At 38.6% G+C, this 21,422-nt stretch overlaps 1 protein-coding gene and 1 long non-coding RNA gene across 5 annotated transcripts in view; one reads left to right on the top strand and one right to left on the bottom strand.

Annotated features, from left to right (window-relative positions):
- The window catches only part of ttc28 (tetratricopeptide repeat domain 28), a 470,745-nt gene that overhangs the window by 285,546 nt on the left and 163,777 nt on the right, over window positions 1-21,422 (top strand). For all 4 annotated transcript variants that reach the window (XM_088618610.1, XM_088618612.1, XM_088618611.1 and 1 more), the window contains one exon: window positions 14,644-14,791. In XM_088618610.1, the coding sequence (XP_088474736.1) occupies window positions 14,644-14,791 (148 nt within the window). The remainder of the gene's footprint in view (window positions 1-14,643; window positions 14,792-21,422) is intronic.
- Window positions 7,717-14,620, bottom strand: LOC148641766 (uncharacterized). Its single transcript, XR_015929874.1, has 3 exons — window positions 14,484-14,620; window positions 10,495-10,690; window positions 7,717-8,125 (listed from the first exon to the last, which is right to left on the bottom strand). It is a non-coding gene; the product is annotated as an uncharacterized LOC148641766 (long non-coding RNA).

Here is a 21,422-nt window from a genome sequence, read left to right on the forward strand (position 1 = left end):
TATTGATTTTTCTACAAGATAAGTTCTGCTTAGAATGTCCTTTTTCAGAAGAATATTAGTAATAATACAAATAATAATTATTATATTTATTCTAATTGTATTGTAATTTTTTTGTTTACTGGCTTTACAACCTTTACATTCTGATTGTAGTGGTTCACGTGTGAAGGAGTCTGAAGGTCTGTACTCTCTCTGCACAGGATATTTGAGAACCAGTAACCAAAATCTTGAGAAAATACTGGCATTGTAGAGATGTACCATTTAGGATCAGGATTATTTTTAGAGTTAATATTATCCCCCTAGCTAGGCATATCTGTGTAAGTGTATTGGCTTTTAATCCTACACATTTCATTACCAAAAAACATTTTTGAATCCTTTCTCAAAATAATGCAAATATAATTTATCTCCAATATCCTTTAAACACAACCATTAAGTTTGTTTTCACTGTAGTGAAACTATTTTGTAATAAATTAATAGTGTAATGCTGCACTTCATACAGAAGCTGCACAATAGTTGAATAATATATATTTTAACCAGCAAAATCACATACTATACTGTACATCACAAAATACAAGCCACAATACAACCTGAGCTTTTCAGAACTGTGTTTTGTAACTAGATACATCAGCATAAAGCAAATAAACCTTTTTTTCAGTTATATTCATCTCATGTTTCAGTTAAGAGAAGCATGAAAATATATCTATAATTTATGGTTCTCCAGCAACATACAAGCGCAAAAGCAAACATTTGCTAAAATAAGAAAGCATATTTTACCTTACCTTGAGAAAGTCCTTTCATTTTACTACTTAACTATGAAAATTCACAAGTTTATAAAAAATAAAATGAATGCAACGAAAATGGCTGCCAAAGCCCTATATGTTCAAATCGACCGGCTCTTGAAAAAGCTCTTCTGATAGGGTCAAATAGCTGTCATTCAGAGATTTCTGTCCATTCCTTTCTATAGCATGCATGCTATGGTAAAAAAGAGAACAATCTATTGAAGTTTAGGAGATTGATTTCCTGCAGTTTAACCTTTCCCTGCCTGTACATGTTGCCCGTGGTATAGGCTGCACTATTCTTTTTTATCTTGAGCTTCTTAACCCAGAGTTTTGCTTCCTCTCCCATGAGGTGTATGTTGAGAGGCACTGCCTGGCTGTTTCCTTTGACACCGGCAGTCCCTGTGGAAGGATGAAGAGAATCAGTCTCTCCACAGAGCTCACACAAGGATGCCTTTCAGGATCTGGCTGGAGCAGTGGCAGTTGTGAACAGTTCTTTTATGCCTGGCTTGTGGTGCATTGAGCCACTGTGAAAGAACACATAGGTTATGTTTCCTGAGGCCTTTTGAAAATACACCTTCTCAAGCACTGTGAATAAGACTGAAATAAATTAAACACAAAAAAACCTTCCTGCTCATATATTGGCAAAAAATCCAATACTTTAATTTGTTCCCTTCTTACATAAGTCTTGTACAGGTTGAACAAAGGTGGAAACGTGCATAAGAAGCCACTTCTAGTTAACAACAATAATTGTAGTTCATTAAGACCATAAGGGTTGTTATTAATGAAGATAACATTCTTTGTACAGAAATACCACATGTGCACCTTTCCAGTGTAAACAGTAGATTACTCTTCTACTAATCAGTAGATTACTAAAATAGTGTTTTATTAAGAGTATAATAAGGGGTTCACGCTAGAGGACACCACTGAGACCATTTTTTTTCTGGTTGCTAATAGTGATTGAAGAATTACATAAATCATTTTTTTAAAGCAGGGCTGTCTGCAGGTTTTCCCTTATAGCTCTTTTTGAACCAACTGAACTAATTAATGAATTAATGGGAGAGGTTTAACAGTTCTTTCAAGATCTTAAGGTGCTACTACTGTAATTCAGAGATACACTGCATTGTAATGGGCAGGGATTGGCCACACCTATTTCAAAGAACTCTATACTGACAATTTAGGATCTTGGCTAGCTTATTCTTTTTGGTTGTTGTTCTTAAAGACATGCCTTGAATTAATTCTGTCAATCTTTTTCAGATGTATGAATACCGTCATGAAAGTAATAAATCCATGATTTGACGTCTCTCCTGTCATTCTTTTCAGAAAATGAAAGTATATGAGATGACCAAAAAGTACTACTATTACCTTGTACCATATTAACCAAGGGTAGTTTCCAAACAGAAGATCAGGCGTGGTTCTTTCTTCCGGAGTGATGTGTGCTAATCTGGTTGATCCTGCTGTAGGACAGACTTCACACAATCTTCCAACATAAAACAGCTCCCTGCAGTAACACGCATCTTCACGGATTTAGTGCAACCAAGACTGACACAGGAATTCATGACTGTCATGTAGCAGTGTGGTTACTGTTTAGTAAGGAACGGACACTAATAATTTAAATTGGACTTTAAGGTTACAAATGGGCAACTCTTGTTATACAGTACTTTATTGTTTGTTATATAATGTAAAAATGGACTGCAAGAATGTGTTTATAATTGGCAATAAAATGGAGGTATACTCCAATTAAAAAGAAAATGTCAATTTTCTAATTACGCATATGGAGTAAGATATTTCTGTGTGTCTCAGGTGGAATATTTTTCTAGAGTACTGTGGGATGAATGCATATCTCAGCTATTTGCTGTAGAAGCTGGGAAGAAAATGCATTTTGTATGTCTTGACAACGAGAGCTTGAGAATGTAAGAGAGGTTAAAAAGGAGGTGAAAGTCCCATATTTCTTCTCTAAATTAGTCAATTAACCTGCCAGCATGTCTTTGGACTGTGGGAGAAAAATGGAGCACCTGGAGGAAACACACATTCACACAGGGAGAACATACAAAATCCACACAGATAGCACCCCAGGTAATGAGCCCAGGGCCACAGCGCTGTACCACTGTACCACCGTGCTGCCCTGACAGTGTACCTGCCCCTCTCTACTTAAAGAATTGCATCATGGCGTAAAAAAAGAGCAGTTCCACTCTTGTTGTGTCATAATTTGTGAAAAGGAGCAGTAAACAGTCTGTAGTGGTGTGGTCACTTGTTCCTGGTTTTACAGGCTCTCTCAGACTTCCCTGTAGTTTCTGTAGGAGGATCAGTGGCTGCAGATCTGAGGCCTGACCCCGCTAACTTCTGATGTGGAGTGCTGGCGCACTGGTATTTCTGTGTGGCTGTGCAACCGCCCAGCTCAGTCTCAGTCCAGCAGGGAACTTTTCCCGGCCGTCTGGTGCCCTAGTGGGTTACCACAATGGCTGGGCTTGGGTTTGGGCACTGAGGGGGTATCCCCGAGAGAGAAACTTGTGTACTTTCTATGAAAGGGATGGGTCAGGTGTGTGACGTTTGCATCTATTAAGGGATTAAGGGAACCCAATGTGTATATGCTGCTTCATCTCTTTAGGGAACATTAGGTCACATTTTCTTTCTGTGGAATTGATGGCAGTGAGTACAGACCATGATGATCCCATTCATTCTTCTGTCATTTTGACTACTGTTCAAAACCAGTTACACTTACCATAGCCTGCCCAGATGTCTTTTAACTCATCTGTGTGTGAGTAATGCTGTCCCTTTTGTTACATGAAAAGAGAAGGATTATTTCACATTAAGTTAGAACCTTTGCAATGCAAAGCCAGGCTTCCTCATGATACAACAGGAGCCTTTTAAATCCTGTTTTACACATGATACTTTTTATTGAAGTAATTTAAATATGAAAGGTCCCCATTGCCGAGTGACAGATTGCAGTGGTTCTACGGTTTTTACAATGCAACCCAATATGAACTAGCAAACATGGGTATTTCTCGTCAGTGCTGTCTGGAAATGCTACTACCCTGCTACTGCGCCACTACTTAAACAGTCATGATCAAACATAATTACATTCACCCCAATAGGGAGGGTTTAATGTAATTTTAAAGAGATACTCTAGTTCCTATTCATAAGTGATCATCTGAAATGATCTACAGTCAGTCTGTTTCAAGATTACAGTCAGTGTACATTATGCAGTGTGCCTTTTCAAGGCAAACATAATTTCAAAATTAATGATGGAGAAGGAAATAAAAATACACATGTGCTGTATATGTAGTTTTTTTTCCCTCAAGATAACAATGCAATATGGATGAAAGCTCTGCAAAATAGGTCTTAATAATAGAGATATACCAGAGTTATGACAGAAGCGTTCACTAATATTACTGAGTTTTATCACTCAGTGATCCAAGAGTAGAATAAAAGGAAAAAAAACACAAAATTACTGTAAATAAATTTTCATCAGGTAGGTGACGGTGTCAGCTGTTTGGACATAATGAAATTGTGAGGGAGACCTTCCCATCAGCGAGGGGAGGGGGCAGAGGGTTGCTAGGCAGTGTGAAAGAGGGCTAGTGAATTGTGTGAACCTCCTACTGCTCAAATTGATTGTTTGTGAGAGACTGTCTGTGATTGGGGATATTAATGTGCCTGCAAGGGTCTCTTTCAAGAGCCTTCAGTAAACTAAGTACCACGTATTATTATATTTGTAAGGCCAAAATTTATTGGAAGCAAACATTATTGTACAACTGTTATTTTATTCTGTTACGGATTTTATTATTATAGTAATCATTAATATTGCTACTTTAATCACTGAAACCACTGCTGCATTTTGCTTGCTAACGCATATTGCTTCATGAGCTGCTGTATTTGTCCTTTCTGAGAATTCAGGATTTCTTGAATTCTTTTTTAAGGTCTGTAAAAAACTACATGCAGCACATGAATGTGTCATGACACACAATGAAAGGAAAATACACCCTCCTCGGAGTGCTTAGTACTACAAAGTATTTTATAAAATGAGTGTTATTTTTAAAGGTTAGATGCTAGCACATGGAATAGATACTGTCAAGATTGGCGAGTGGAGTAATTTAAATGTTGCCATTCTCAGAATTTCATTGTGTGAGCTTGGAGGCCATCTTTAATTGACTCTAGTGTTATTTTATCTTGGTCAAGAGTCTGCTGTGGCATTTCAACTCAGTGAAGGCTTTGGAAGGGTGCTCTGTTCCGGTAAAAAGTCTGTGGTGATACTTCATCTCAGAAAGCAGCCTGTAACAATAATTAAATGTACACGCCAGCAGCCATATCACCCTGCAACTCACAACTGGCAACCCACTGAAGCTAAGCAGGTGTGAGCCTGGTCTGTACCTGGATGGGAGACCTCCTGGGAAAAACTAAGGTTGCTGCTGGAAGAGGTGTTAGTGGGGCCAGCAGGGGGTGCTCACCCTGTGGTCCATGTGGGTCCTAATGCCCCAGTATAGTGATGGGGACACTATACTGTAAACAGGCGCCGTTCTTCGGATGAGACGTAAAACCGAGGTCCTGACTCTCTGTGGTCATTAAAAATCCCAGGGCGCTTCTTGAAAAGAGTAGGGGTGTAACCCCGGTGTCCTGGCCAAATTTCCAATTGGCCCTTACCAATCATGGCCTCCTAATAATCCCCTTCTATGAATTGGCTACATTACTCTGCTCTCCTCCCCACTGATAGCTGATGTGTGGTGAGCGTTCTGGCGCACTATGGCTGCCGTCGCATCATCCAGGTGGATGCTGCACATTGGTGGTGGTGGAGGGGAGTCCCCATTACCTGTAAAGCGCTTTGAGTGGAGTGTCCAGAAAAGCGCTATATAAGTGTAAGCAATTATTATTATTATTATTACTAAAGGCTCTGTAGCATTAATGCAGCTCAGTAAAAGGTGTGTAGTGATACATCAGCTTGGATTTGACCTGTAGTGGTTTTGATCTGTAGTGATATTCCCACTCATTGGGAGTCTGCAGTGGGATCTTGACCCGCTGGAGGCTCTGGAGGCACATGGTTTGGAGTGACATTTCAGCCAAGGGGAGGGTTAAAGAGGCTTCTGGGAAATTTGCCTTGTGAAGTTTGGCCCTTTAGCAGGCTTTAAAGCTCTCGGCAGGGTGCTAACGAGGTTTGTTATGTGCTGAGTGATAGGCCGAGGGCTGGTGGCATGGTGTTGATTGTTGGAGGAAGTGGCGTGCTGTCAGCGTTGTGCAGCTGTAAAGGGCAGGCGACAGGTGCCAGCTGCTGTTCGTAACCAGAGCCAGTGAAAAGTTAAAAGGAACAGTTGGGTTTTTGCTCTTCTGTGCCATTCCTGTACTGCTTGACGGTGTAATCCGGTATGCTGCCCCAGCCGCCAGAGACCAGCAGAAAGAGCTCGTCAAAGACTAGATTCAAAGACTTTCCTTTTAGATCACTTTGCTAAAAGGAAGTCTCCTTTAGACTCCTGTGTGGAATTTTGCAAGCTGAAGGAACTAAAAGCTTTTCACACAGTGGTCACATGCACTGACACATAGGGAAATTCTGTTGGAGGTGTGGACTATACTTCAGTATTCACATTTTCTCTCTGTGACCTTTAGAAGATTGTTTTTCACAAATACCAGAGTAGTTCAGTAGTTTCATACATACTAATGATGTATCTGCAATGCAAAAAGAGTTCACTTATGTACTGTAGTATAAAAAATATTAAAGTACATTGTTCAACTGAAAAGAAGGCCTTGAGAAGTGCAAAATCTTGTTGTTTTTTACTCATAACAATTATGTTTGTGTGTCAGCAAAAGAATAGTGACTTTTTGTGGAGTCAAGACAGCAATTTTGTCTTCCCGGCACCTAATAAACAACGTCACGTCTGACCATCTGTGATTGGTTGATCAGTCTTGCAAGCTTTAGAAAAAATATATGCTGGTAGAAATGTTTTCGACAGTAACCGCAGTTTCTGTCTGCATGACCATGCTGTAATTTTACTTGTCTCTTCATAGCATTTGGCCTCTGTGTAATAATGCTGAATCATGTAATCTGTGGGAAACTAGACAACAGTAAAATCACATATAATTTGGGTTTTAGTGTTTTGACAGCTTGGAAACATTGATCACAAGCAAGGTCAAATCACAAATCAAAAGTGTTGCCATGTACTGAGTCGGTTTTGCTCACGCTCCCACACTTACACACAAAATGCACACTGAATTCAAGGATAAGGGAAGCATCAGAGTCAATACTGTTTGTTTCAGTTAATGTTCTTTCGTAGAATAGAACTGATTGTCAAGATACAGACAATTAAAAATTCAGAACTTTATACTTGCATTGCATTGCCTTTTTTTCTTTTGTTTTTTAAATTATAGAATGTTAGCATGCCCAAAGGGACTGGGCAACCAGTTGACCTTGGACCCCTAGAGGTTTTTTTTTCTCCTTACTAAGGGATTTATAGTTCCTCTCCTCCATTGTCCTCTGGTCTTCTGTTCTGTATTGACAAAGTGTATCGTCAATTGCATTGCCAAGTGCCTTGGGGAAACCTTGTTGCGAAAGGCGCTATACAAAAATAAATTGAATTGAATTGAATTTGCCTGAGGTCTGTGTCCTTTTTAAATAACATTTATTTGCAACTCTGATCTGGGTAGGTTATACAGTAGTTAGCACTTTAAAGAGCAGTAAAAGGTGTTTCAGTGAGTGATTACCTTTTCCTCAGCTACTCACTTAACACTAGAGATATTTTCATATTCATACTGAGTATCAGCTTGAAGTGGTTTCTGTAGTGCTTTGGAAATTAACAGTGCAATATCAGCTGAAATGCCTCTTACTGATAAAAGCTTTCTTGCAACATTGAGCCACGCCTCCATGCTGTTAAGACATGATTTTTTCACAGCTTGGAGGTAGTGTGCTTTTCCAAGTTTACCACACAGCTGAAAAAATAATTGGCTCACAACCACACCACACTTCAGGTAACTTGTTGTTTAATATAAGAAAATAAGATGTCTCTTTTAGCTTATTAATTATTGAACATGAGAGAACATAACATAGAGAACATGACAATTATCATAGACAGTTTGCCTCACCTCTCCTGTTTGTTAGTTAGTAGGTAATTTATCCAAGGAGCTCAGTAAACTGTTGCACACAGTACTTCCACAACCCTTTAAGTAGAGGAGTTCCTCCCATTCTCAGTCAGATGTCTTGTAAGTGCACCTCCACATAGTTTCCTCTTGTGACCTTTAGTTCGTGTTACACTGTTGATACTAAATACATGTAAATTACCTTTGTGGATTTTAAACTAGTGACTTCAGTGCTGCCACCAGTGAAGCTAGTGCTAAGGCTTGAGCACAGGTGGGAACAAGTGTTCTTGGCTGACCTGTAGGAACACAACACAAGTACAAGCTCATTAGGAGGTTGGGGAGCCAAAGATCTTTGCAAATATCAAAGGAACATTGAAACAATAAATTAGATTATGGGAAACATATATTGAAAAAAACTAATGTGGCACAGTTGGAAATGGGTTTACCAGAAGAGTTCAGGCATGATTGAGCAAGGCGTTCATACAGCACTGTGCCCATATTAGTTGTGATTTTACGTATGCAGCCCTACCGGAATTGCTGTTTTCATTTTAAAGAGCTAGCAAACTGAAAACATGAGCAGGTGTAAGGAAATGCTATAAGAATTCCTATCTTCTCTCACAAACCACATTTTTTTCATAGCTTTCTAAAGAGTGCTGTTTAATCAGCATGGATTCCTATAGCTGTTCTTCAGTTTGAAGTCATCTTCACCATGGACACTGTCATTGTAACCCTGTCCACCTTCCTAAGAGTCAGTGATCAGTTTGTGCAGCACTAATAATAAAAATGAGAATAACACTAACAGTCATCACTTTTTAGCATATACCTCTGCTCAAACTATGCATTTTTATTGTCAAATGGTGAATTTGGTCATGCTGAGGTTTATTTGCTTGTTTTTTGTCAGAGATTAGTCTATTATAGTGCTTACTGATTTAATGTGACAGTGATGCTGACCCCAGCTACAGTTAGACGGTGTGATCATTATGCTGTTTTACTGCCGCGTCCACTTGAGTTACATATTGATCACATTTGATCAGTCAAAGTGAACTGCAGGCACGCAGTATACAGTATGTGCATGGTGTGCGTATGTGTGTGTGCCCTCCTCCACAAATAAATCCTTTTTCCTATTGCATAGTGATGAAGTTCATTAAATCACCCATTTGCTGTCTTTGTTTTAACGATTCCATGATCCTACACTAACACTGCAGTCCAGGATTGACAGAGCCAACTATCAGAGGTCATAATGACAGTCTATTTGGCAACACCCAGAGCTGAGGCTGAACTCTGCGTTGTGCCAGTTGTTGTTTCAATACATTGTAGCCCTATATGAATTTCTTTCACCCAGATAGTTTTTAACAAGGGATTTTCCCGACCTCAGTTTGGCTCGTTTTCGGGCAGTCCGTTAATCAGTGACAGTACTCGTTTGTTTTCTTTCTTTAAAAATTCTACTTCAAATCCCATCTCAGTAGCTGGCTTTCAAATAAAAAGTAATAGTATGAATTTATTCATTTAAAAAAAAAAAGTCAAATCTCCATTTATTTTTTGTTGTATCCACTTGATTTGGAATGGGCAGTTGGTTTTTTTTACAGCACCCTTTCCCCTTCATGGGGAGAATGAGGAAGTGCAGGCTGCCTCCAGCCTAACCGCCTTCGATTCGCATGCCTTTTTACACACCCCAGGCAGCAGAGCAGCGTACCGGAGGCTGTGTGGCTGAAATCCGTGAGAGCCCCAGCCGACTCCTCTGAGCCCGCCCTCAGTGGGGTAACACTAACTGCGCGGCTGCATTGTGAATCCTGTTTCAGTCAGCTTGCACAGTGTTAGGCTCGACCCTACTGTACAACCATAGAGCTGGACCTTATCTTACCAAGCACTTACAATTTAGATAGATAGATAAGACTTTATTGATCCCGAAGGCAAATTGATTAATCAATTCCATCAATTTCCATCCATCAGTTTAATCCACCATTAATGGAGGTCTGTTCTTAATGATTTTAGCAAAGCAGCTAGACGGTCGTCCGCCTTTACTTTCTGAAGTACAGTATAGTGAGGCGTGGCTTGTTTACAAGGCAGAAATTGTGCTCATTCAGTCACACTGCTGTAGGAAGTGGCAAACTGCAATTAACACTTAATGTATTTTGTTGTTTGGTTGTACTGAGAGGAAATGTGCAAAATGTTTTTGGCTATTGTCTGTCAAGCAGGGCTGCTGTATTTTACATCTGCAAAGCCATTTTGCAGGTAAGGGTATAAACAGAAAGCTTTCTGGGGGAATGCTAGATTAGTTGTCCCTAGTGCAGTGGCTAAACCAACATGACATTGCTGATAGAGATTCAGTCAGCACAATGATATTAATCAGTGTAACCTGCCATCTAGACTAGAATTTTGTACAGTAAGATGAATGCCTGTAAAAGTGGCATCCAATTGCTATACATTTTCTGTTGCACACAATTGCCTGTTTTATTGAAATTTGCAACATTTGTCTTTTCTTGGTATTTAGAGTGAAAGGGGAATCATTATGATAGATCCATGTTTTAAAGCTTATATTTTACCATTTTTACTACAACTTCCAGGAACCCTAACCAGTTAAGCTCTGACTGATATAACTGGGTTTTTGTATTGTGCTTTTTAGGTGGGCGGAATGCAAGCATGGTGGTTATCACTGCTGTCTCACCTCTCTGGGGTCCTGTGATTGTGTGGAAATTACAGACTGGGGAGCCTTCTGTGTGAAGGTCTCATGCTCTACCCATGTTCATGTGGCTTTTCTCCAGGTTTCCTTTGCACTTCCCAAAGACACGCAGGCAGGTAGATTGGCAACACCAAATTGCTCATTCCATCAGGAGCAGAACTGCAGTCTCTTCCCTGTTAATCTGCAAAGAGGTAGGATAAGGTTCATGTGAAAAAGAAGGATACGCTCTTTGTACACTGGCCTTGAAGGGCTAACTATAAAACCTGCAGAACTTTGTTTCTCTGATAGTGATGTGAAACAGCAAGATTAAAGATGTGATGGGAGACTCATTATGATACAGACTAAAGGGCCTTTTCACAGTGGCCCAAACTAAAGGAAGTCCATTCGGGGGGACCCACACAAGCACACAAGACAACAGAGTCGCACGTTGTCGTGAATTGAATTAAAGACCCAAAACTGTGAGGCAGAAATGCTAACTACCATACCATTACACCAACCAGAACTGAATTAGTGACATTTTAATCTGAATCTTGAAGTGTCTGGAAGCACCTGGTTGAATGATTCGCCAAACATTGAGAGCAAGACAAACAGCCACATTGTCTAAGTGGTCAATCATCCAGGCATCCTGGTAAAATACCTCACAGCCAAACTGCTGCTGGGGGAGGGGCTGCAGCCTGCAATGTGATGCCAGTATACAGCTGATGTGGAATTGTGTTTATCTTAATCTAAGGCACAGATGGAGCCTGGGCATTAATGATTTACTATTCCTTTGGGCCCAGTTATTAATTGTACATTAGTGGTTTCTCATGCTTGTACATGATACACAGTGCAATACTCCAGTTCTGTGTCGGTAGCCATTAACCAAACTGAAACACTGTTACTTGTAATACACCAAACAGCACAACATAATGACAATCACTCAATATTTATTAATTTCCAGCAGAAAAATATTTTAAGGATGAGCTTCCCCATAATATGCAGCAGATACACAACAGTTCATGTACTGTTTATTGATGGCTTTTCTGCATCGGCGGAATAGCTTCAGTGAAGCGTTCCATAATCATGAAAGATGCGGATGTCTCTTTTTTTCGTGAAGGGTATGTATATTGATTCCTTCATATGTCACCGAAGCAATGAAGGATTTTGACATAAATCCATCTGATGCTCGTACTTGCATCCTAGTAAACCCACTTGGAAAAACTTTCCACTCTTGATTAATGATGAAAAGAATTTGCCTTTAAAGGCTAATTATCATAAGTATAGGCTATATTTTTATCATTTACTTATTTTACAATCAGGATGTTTTTAATGGCAGCTTGGGCTCAGAGCAGCTGTGTGATGTCCTTGGTTCCGTTACTATTAAGCAAAGTCAGACACTAGTAAGCAAGCTGATGAGTGGAATGGCTTCTGCTCATTTGAAGTCTTGCTTATGTAATTTCTAGACAATGTCACTATTTGCAGATGTCATTCTGCAAATCTTTCAGTTATTTTATAATATCACACTAATGAGAATTCTAAATTTGCACATCCTTAAAATGAACATAAGGTAATTTACTGTAAATGTAGCACTCTTTTGTCCTGAAGCGGTTTGTGGCAAGATGCAGGATTCAGCACAGGCCAGTGAGATTATTCTACAAAATGTTAGAGCAGTTGGCAAAACTCAATATTGAGGTATTTAAGAGAGATCCTTTTTGTTTTTAATTCAATTTCTTTGTAGTTGGGTTTATACTTGCCAATTATAAGATTTTGGAATTATATCTCTTGGTCTTTTTATTTTTCTGTATCAAAACATCAATAATTCAGCCTGTACAGCACTAAGAAATTTGCTTCCATTGCATTCCCTTGTGGGCACCAAATACAAAGTGCTCTACATACAGGAATATTTGTTAATGCTGTTTTGTAATTATTTGATTTATTAGATTGGATACATGATTAATAAAAATGCAAATATGTGTTTTATGCAGATATTAAACAAGAGCTGTGAAAATATTTGCACGACAATATTTGTGCAAGAGCTGTAAGTGCTTCAGAAGAGTGGTATTCACCCCCTCTGATCTGACCATCACAAATGCAAATGTTTTTTTACTGTGAGGATGAGATCAGATTGTCTGTGTCATTCACTGTTAATTTATGGTAGGAGAGAGGGAATCCTAGATGAAGATGATTTTAAAATCAGCTACTTAGGATAAGGATGGAGATATTGCTTTCATGTTGATATTGTTATACTGTAACTAGTCCAAATACAATTAGTAAACACATACAGTATCTGACATTCCCTAATGTTTGGGGATGTAGTTTCTATATACCAGGGATATTTACAGTACCACCTGCTTTGTAATGATATGCAGTGCATATCTCTTCTTTTTAAGCAGTTCCTGAGTAGTGGTCAAATTAAACGAAAGCATTCCTTCTTTCTCCTCCTGCTGCTCATCAGAGTGTTAAAAAAATCCACTTTTTTGAAGCAGTCATACAGTAAATCTAATCAAGAAGTGAAGTGGTTTTAAATGTCTTCTGTTCCCTGGGGCTTAACAACTTTGCTTCACTCTGTTCCAGTTAGGGCTCTGAACCCTGCATGCTTGAGATGTAATTAATATTGAACTGGTACGGTGGCCTGTGCAGCTCAATAATAACGCAGTTAGACCAAAGGTTAATGAAAGAAATTTAATCTCCATCCCAATTCATTTAAATAAAAAAGATGTCTCCATAATCAAGGATGGCCTAATGGAAAGGAAATTAATTATTGGTGTTCATAAATTTTCTGTGTCACATCTGATTTTCTCTTATTTCTGCCCTGTTTAGAAGTGGCATTTGAGAAGTTGCTTAGGAGATCTAATGAAAACCTATTTTAGATGCTAATTGAAGATTAGTCGCATTTCATTTGCAGTCTGCTCTGGACTTATGGAGGAAATGTACCTTGAATATTGGCTAAATTAATGTTAGTTTTCTTATATTTTTTGCATTGGCCAAGGTTCGTCAATCTTTTGCGTTTGAATGTAGGAGAGGTTTTTCCTGAACTGGAAAAAAAAGTATATATGTGCAAAACTAATTATTTGTCTAAGTACAACTGCAGTACATGCAGGATTTTAATTTCGAGCAGAAGCTTCATGTCCATATTCCCCATAAAACTCAGTTTTATTAATTATTTCACCCAGCAAAATTAGAAAGGTCTCAAGCAAGAGAAGACCATTCAGAGCATGGTTGTTTGGTTATTAGCAGCTAAATAATCTGAGGATCTCACCCAGCTTTTTAAAAAAAATAAGATGAGTAGCTTGTTTCTCACTATAACAACTCTGATTCTTAAGTTATAGACCTTTGAATAATACAAAAATGTTGTACAGTATGTGGACGTTTTAAGCACTAAATGATCACTGACTGAGACGGGATAGTCCTGTATTGAAGTAAAACGATATCATGGTTGTCATGTTGTCTCCCATGAATCCTGCAGTAAATACATTTAGATTTCTAAGCTTTTTAAAAAGAGGAAATGTAAATATAAATTTGAGCAAGGTGTGTTTAGCAACAGGCAAAGCAGGGTGTACTGGAGTTTCATAACCTCATATGTATGTTGTAAAACTGAAAATAAGAACAGTTTCCTGTGAATGACACTGTTATCATGTATAAGGAACACACTTACCAGAACCTGTGTGTACTCCCGGTTTGAAATCAGGTATAAGTTGGCAGAACATAGACAGTTTGTAGTTTTGCTTTCAGTTTAAAAATGAACAAAGCAAGATTATTAACATTCCGTTAATACGAGAGCAAGAATGGTTCTGTAAAATGATTGACTTACAGTATACTCAAAGCCAGAACATTCAGCTGTTTCATTGTTATATCGACTCTGTTTGCTTCCCTCCATAAAGTCGGAGCAGTTGTGCATCTCCGGTTAGAAACACAACCTTCATCTAGGAATTTTTTTTTGGGGTGGAACCTTTTGGTGTATTGCTACAGTAAAATACATGGGTATAATTACTTACTGTAAAATGGTTGCTTGCCGCTGTCAGCATTATACTGCAGTCGAAATCACAGACAATCACAGTCCACCCAACCTGACTGGGAATCTGAATCCTGGTAGATAGTGCCTCTCATCCTCCTGCACCAGCAGGGAGTCTGACAGTTCTCCTCTTTTGTTCACAGGCATACTTCCGACAGGGCGTTGCCCTCCAGTATCTTGGGCGGCATGCAGACGCTCTGGCAGCGTTCGCCTCAGGCCTGGCTCAGGATCCCAAGAGTCTGCAGCTGCTGGTTGGCATGGTGGAGGCCGCCATGAAGTCTCCTTTACGAGGTATGAAGAGCTGCCCTGGCTCTAGAAGAAAGATATCTGCTTTTCTGGGTCACACTTTGAGCTTCAGCTGTCCTACAAGATTATTCTAATCTTAAATAACTCAGGTTTCCTCTCTTCCCCCTCCCTCGGCCGAACCCAACTCCCGGTTCGTAATTCCCTCTCTACTGTAAATCGACCAGTATTGCAAACAGGATGGATGATCTGTTATTATCCTCATATCTGTTGCCAAATGAGTCTAATTAGTTGGTACTCCCTATGTTAATGAACCTAGTAAAATGGGCTGTGTCTCAGGAGCTGTTTGCGAGTTGAGGTCATTCTACTAATTACAAGCCAAATCTGTCCTTGACAATTTTCTCTCCTCAACTAGCAGCTCGTCGGAGCCAAAGTAGTACTCCCTTGTTGTTCCACGGCAAGATACAGAGCTCGCTGCATCCCTTGTTTCAACAAGGAGACTCCCAGTGAATGGCCCAGCTTGCAACTCACACAGTGCGCTGCTTTATTTGCGACACAATCTGTTCAGACCAATAATTCCACTTGATCGTTATTGCAACACAAAGACATAACAACAGATTTCAACTGACACCACCTTGAGGGCTGAACAACTGTAACGATAAAATGTATTCAGGTTCTGCACATAATAAAAGCAGCAGCTTTACCAAAATGTGTGGAAACTATGCAGAGTACTATGCCAAAATGAAAGACCTGCAATTGACTTACAAAGACTTTTAAGTGAAGAATCAGTACTCAGTAGTAAAACACTGGTTCATCTGACCCCTTTTAAATAAGGATGGGTAGTCTTTTACTCTGGACTTTATCAAAAGCCACGAGAAGACCGAAATTTACTGTGTCATTATTTGTATCCTTTGCTACTCTCGCTTGTTCAATGAACTCTAAAAAGCAAACTAAGCAATAACATTCTATTTTAAATTCATGTTGAATACCCAGAGAATCTTTTTGCTGTACCAGTGATCCTTGTTTGTTTCCGTAACCTTGCCTTCCATAATCCTTACCCCAGTCTTGAGTGAGTGTTGAAAGAGATGTGTTAATGGTCTATTAATAACATCCTTTATTGCCACTAATCCATTTGGCAGAATACCATCAGGCTCTGTAGATTTTATCTTAAATGTTTCAAGTACCTGTAACACATCTGTCCTTTCTATTCTAAAGCGATTTAAAATAGGACTTTCTTTCCTCAGCCTCAGGCATATTGTCAACCTTTCCCTTAGCAAAGACCTGGGAATATTAATAGTGTAATACATGTGATGATAAATGGCACAAGCATTATAATCTCTGCAACTCTAAATTACATCCTTTACTTTTTGCTGTTGTAGCAGTAAAAAAAAGAGTATGTACATACAGTAAGTATAGTAAATATACAGTAGTACGTACATAGCCTACATTGCAATATTCTAAAGAGTCTCCCAAGAAATATATTTTTGACCTGTGCTTACTATTCAAACAGGTTTTTTTCTGATTTAAAACCTGTTCTTACAGTATACAGGTAACAAAACAGCTGATGGAGGGTTGAAGGAAGACACTGATCCACATTTGCATCATACCACAGAAGCTTTTCCATGTATACTTCTTTTTCTCCAGCGCTTTCCCCCAAACATTTTTGCAATTTGTTTTATGGGAAAAGTGCAATGCTTATTCCATTTTTGTTGGTCCCAACATAAACAACAACCACCGGGATGATTGTGCTTTAGTAAACTGCTGTTTACTGGAGTATCCCGGATTGCATTCACTAGTACCATGATGAGCTGGATTCTATGACAGTGCACTGTCTTCATGACTGAGTTGTCTAACTATTGATAGTTCCAAAATCAGGGTATAGAGTCTATTACTTGTGATTTTTGTTTTAGGGATTAGTAGAATATTCTATCATTTGCATAATACAGGAAGGTGCAGTGCAAAACTAGTTATGTCACTGTAGTCTTATTCAAAGCTTATTTTTTGAAAACCCCACTATATACTATGCTGTTCTGCTAGTAAACTAACCTGCTTTATTTTAGATTAATCTAGTGTTTTCATTTTCACTTCAAAGACTAAAAAGAAAAAGGGTTAACTGAGCAATGGAGTAAAAGACTGTGATATTTAATTAGATGACTTTCACCTTTTTCTCTAAGTGAAATGGCTTCTGTGTGTCACTTGTGCTTGACAGAACATCACGTAGATGTGCTAGGTTCCTGTCACACTCTCTGAAATGGATCTTTTAGTCAGCACTGAGAATACAGTAGCCTTTCAATTAAAAGGGTTATTTTAGTATTAACGCATATATTATTTATAGCTAGTGTAGGTTTCACATTTGGAAAAATACTGCTGTAATTGGGCAAGATTTTTAGTTTCTGTATTGAATAAGGCATTTATTTCAGAATCTCCACCCTGTTTTATTACTGCTGTGATCACCTTCAGCAAGCTTAAACTGGTTAAAAGGACTGCATCACAAACAGTATCCCCACTCAGTTTTAGTTCAGAAGCTATTGCCTTTTTTATGGTCATTAGGAGACTTTCAGTAAATTAACCACTAACAGGAATGACCTAATAATGACCATCGTGTTGGCAGTATCTTAGTCCAGCAATGACAGCATTCTGCTATTGTTCACAGAATATCATTGAGTGTTTTTATGAAGGAATGTCAGTTGTTTCAAATAAACTTTTACAGCTTTGGTTTCCTTATGGGGCTTTTTCAAATTGCTGAATTCCTGAAGCAGTTGCATATAATTTTCCCTGTTTAGCATGCTCAATGTTTTTATGCCCTCCATTTGAAACTGTAGTTTGGCAGTTGATTGACCAGTTAAAAGATGAATGATAAAAAGACGAGGGCTCTCTTGAGTCCTCAGAGGCCTGTACACCATTAGGTTATTTTTTTTGGCATGATGATTCCTAAATGTATTATTTATCTAAGTATTTTGTATTCTAGCAACACAGCACAATAAAAAAAGAGTATTTTTCACAATTGGATATCTTGTCTTCATGTTTGTCACATATTGTGATGTTACAGTTTGGCTGAATAATGTGTTCTTTGCAAAATCATTACTGATGCTTGATTTAAACAGTGTCAGAATAACATAACTTCATTCACCATGATGTGCTACTACAGCTGTTTGCATTAAATGCCCTTTTCATTATTTACATCTTCACAAGTTTTTTAAGTCAAATATTAACGGGTACTACTACAGTACATACAACTTCAAGATCTTAGCTTACATTTTTTATTGCAAGGGTGTCACTCAGAGTTGCTGAAAGAAACACAGACTATGTGTACTTTAATTATGTCGAGGTCTGGACAAAAGTATTTCTCTAGTTTGTTCAAATAATGTCAAACTGAACGCAACTTTCCGGACATGAAACCTGGACCTGCACAGATTTACATCTTAGAGAAACTAAAAGTTGAAACTAACTGGGAAAAAAGATGTACAACTCCTCACCACATTACAGAGATGCAGAGATCAACGGCACTGTTGGTTTGCTTTTTCTGGGGGACAAAAGGTATAAAAATGTGTTTCCTCTGGAGTAGCAGCTTATTTAGCCAAAATTTCTTTCAGATTCCCAAATGCTTTTCACTTTAAATGCAAAATAGATAATACAAAAATTTATTTACTACATAAGAAAATAACAAGTGTAAGCGATCAAGAAAAATATTAAATATGTCAAAGAACATTAGCACGTTTTAGAATAAATGTAAACATGATACAGGGTGCATGATCTCCGAATGCTACTCATGGGGTGTGTGTCTTCCAGGTGAATAGAGCTAGCCAGTGTAGCTCTGGCCTAGAGATGGCAGTAAATTCGGAACTGTCAGCAGGAATTATTGCACATGTCCTTGAAAGCCAAATGCCAATTTCCTTCTGGGAGTACAGAAGGAAAACTTTCTGTGATTCCTTGTATAAATGGTGAATAAAAAAGGCACAGTGTGACATTTTATTGGCGTTTTTATCCTGTTAGTTAACCTGTCTAATTTTATCAGTGGTGGCACATGGAATGGGCTTATGATATTTGACATAATATATGACATAAAACATATGTCCCCATAAAGCACACTTCAAACCAATATAATCATTTAAACTAGGAGAATCCCATTAATAACCTGTTAATTGCAAAATGAGATTGGCTGTGTGTCATTAGGCTATATAATTTTCTATTCAGTTGCAGTTTTTGCTACCAAACACTGATAATGGGAAAACCATCTTGAAATTATCGGGATCAGATGTGCATTATATGCTGTACACTATATCATTTATGGATTATTTACATAATAAAGTTGATTTTTAGTCTGTCAAAACAGCATGTGCTCTGCATTTGCCTGCGCTGTTAAATTATTAAAGAGGTTAACTTCAAACAACATGCACATAAGCACAAATGTTTCATGAAATAGTATAGTATTTTAATCTCTGCATCTGATTGTTTAGCATTTATTTATTTACTTCAGCTTGTATGATTTAAATATATGGTCCCTAATCATTAATTCATGATTTGAAAATTCTATATCACAGAGCACCAGACATTGATCTTCCCAGAACAAAAGACTCTTAGACTGCAGGTGAAGGAAATTCAACTCTGGGAATGTCTTCTTGCAGTGAACACTGGCTTTCCCATTGTAAACTGATTTCTAGCAGCGGGAAATGTTCAAAGTGACACATTATTAGGAATCCCTTTAAGATGGCTGTAGCCTCATTCCACATGTGCCTCCATTGGATTAATTCATATTAATTATTAATACTGAGATCATCTACAAGAGGCCTTCAAGGAAGCTGTCTCTATAGTTTGGATTTCAGATGGGGAGGATCTGAGTTTTCACACCCTCTGTTTCTGGGCTCCCTCGGAGCAGTGATTTGAATTGAGACTCTTTTTTGGGGGGTTCTTTCAGTTAACACAGCTGCGCTCGCTGATAAGGCTGCCTAGTCAGTTGCGTTGGCTTAGCCACCCGGGGTGAAACCACAGGCTGAGCGCAGCTCCTCAGTCGCTTGACAACAGGTATCCCGCATCAAGGAGATGTTTCGACGCCCGAATCCTTTCACACTGACTGAATTCAGCAGACAAGAAGGAAAGAAAATCCGTTTGGAATTGTTTGTATTCCCCTTTGCGATGAACTTGATAAAAGTCCTTTAAGTTCTCTATTCCAGATAAGAGAGGCTGTCATTATGACAAATATGTATAAGATGTCTGGCTAACAGTTACAGCAGCTATTTATTACCAAATTAGCGGGAGTCATTTCCCTGCCAGGAATTTTATCAGCTTTGTAGATACGCTGGGCTGTGTATTAATCCAGGATTACTTCACCCATAATTTAATTTTCCCCTGTTTGCCTTTCTTTTGTTGCGGCCTTCCGAACTTTTCACACTGTGTAAGCGTTAAAAAAAGGCAAAAAACGGAGGTCAGGAAATGATGGGCCCAGCATCCAGTGTTCCACAATGTCTAACCATCTATTAGATTTTGTGTGAACAGAAGGGCTTTTCTTACGAGGATATTTTTATTTGTAAATTCTCTTTTAATTTAATTTTCATCTAATTTAAACTTTTAATCTAAATAATGTAAACGTTGTGTTTTCTGACAGAGTCCTTGGGAGCAGTAGTGCTCTATAATAACCTCCTTAGCCAGTCACATAGCTTTCTCAAGCCTACAGTGCCATTTAAACTCTTTAGTTGATACAGATCCAGTCGCTTTCTTGGTAAAATTGTTACAGGTGGAAGTTTTGGAAATGAGAAGTTTGCCTCATTCTTCACTTCTTATGTTCTCCTAGCAGAAGCCCTTTTCCAGGTCCTCTTACAATGTATACAAAGTTCTGCGTTATGCAGTATGTCTTACAATATGGAAGATTTATTACTTGCAATATGTAAGTATAAGTACTATTGAATGCTGAATGCAAGACAGCTAAAACACACTAAATACACACTAAAAAAAAAAAATATCCAGGTAAAATATAGAAAAACCTGGGAATCCAGAAAAAAAACCTGAATAATAGCTAGAAAAAGCAGGCAGTCTGAAGGAAAGGGTTATGTTATGGTATTGTTATGAATGCACCTCATGCTATATGTTTTTGTTTTTAAAATAGTGATACTAACCTGTGGCACTGATCCGAGAAGCCGATCAAGGCTGGGCCAGGTGTGAACTGGAACGGGAGGTTGAGATGTTGCTATGAGCAGTGTAGGTGCACCAAAAGCAAGGCCCCAGTTTGCTAACCAGAGGCACAGTGTTGTAATCAGGTGAAACTGAGGTGCTCGGGTCAGAAATGTCATGGCATTGTTTGTAAGAACAGGGTTGTTCAGCTAAAATTCCACTTTGGGCTGGCCTCTTGAAATGTTCCCCTTACTGTACATCTATTGTTGAAAGATGTTCTGACTTCTTGTGGTTTAAAATGACTTTGGCAGCATCAGTTTGCAGACGGTTAAGCGCAAAATGAGTTTTGTAGCCTAGGGATAGAGACACCTTAGATTGACAGAGGACAGCAACCAAGGAGACCTCTTCCATCTCTTCACATCTTATAATGGAAGACTGACGTTGGAGGATTGTAGTCACTTTGCAATTGGAAGAAAATGTTTTGATGGAAAATGTTGCAGGTATGTTTGGATCTGAAGAATATTGAAATAGACAGGAATTCCAGAAAATAGATGGGAATTTGTAAAAGACATAC

Source organism: Lepisosteus platostomus, chromosome 24 (genome assembly GCF_059453375.1).
Source record: "Lepisosteus platostomus isolate fLepPlt1 chromosome 24, fLepPlt1.hap1, whole genome shotgun sequence".
Taxonomy (NCBI): Eukaryota; Metazoa; Chordata; class Actinopteri; order Semionotiformes; family Lepisosteidae; genus Lepisosteus; species Lepisosteus platostomus.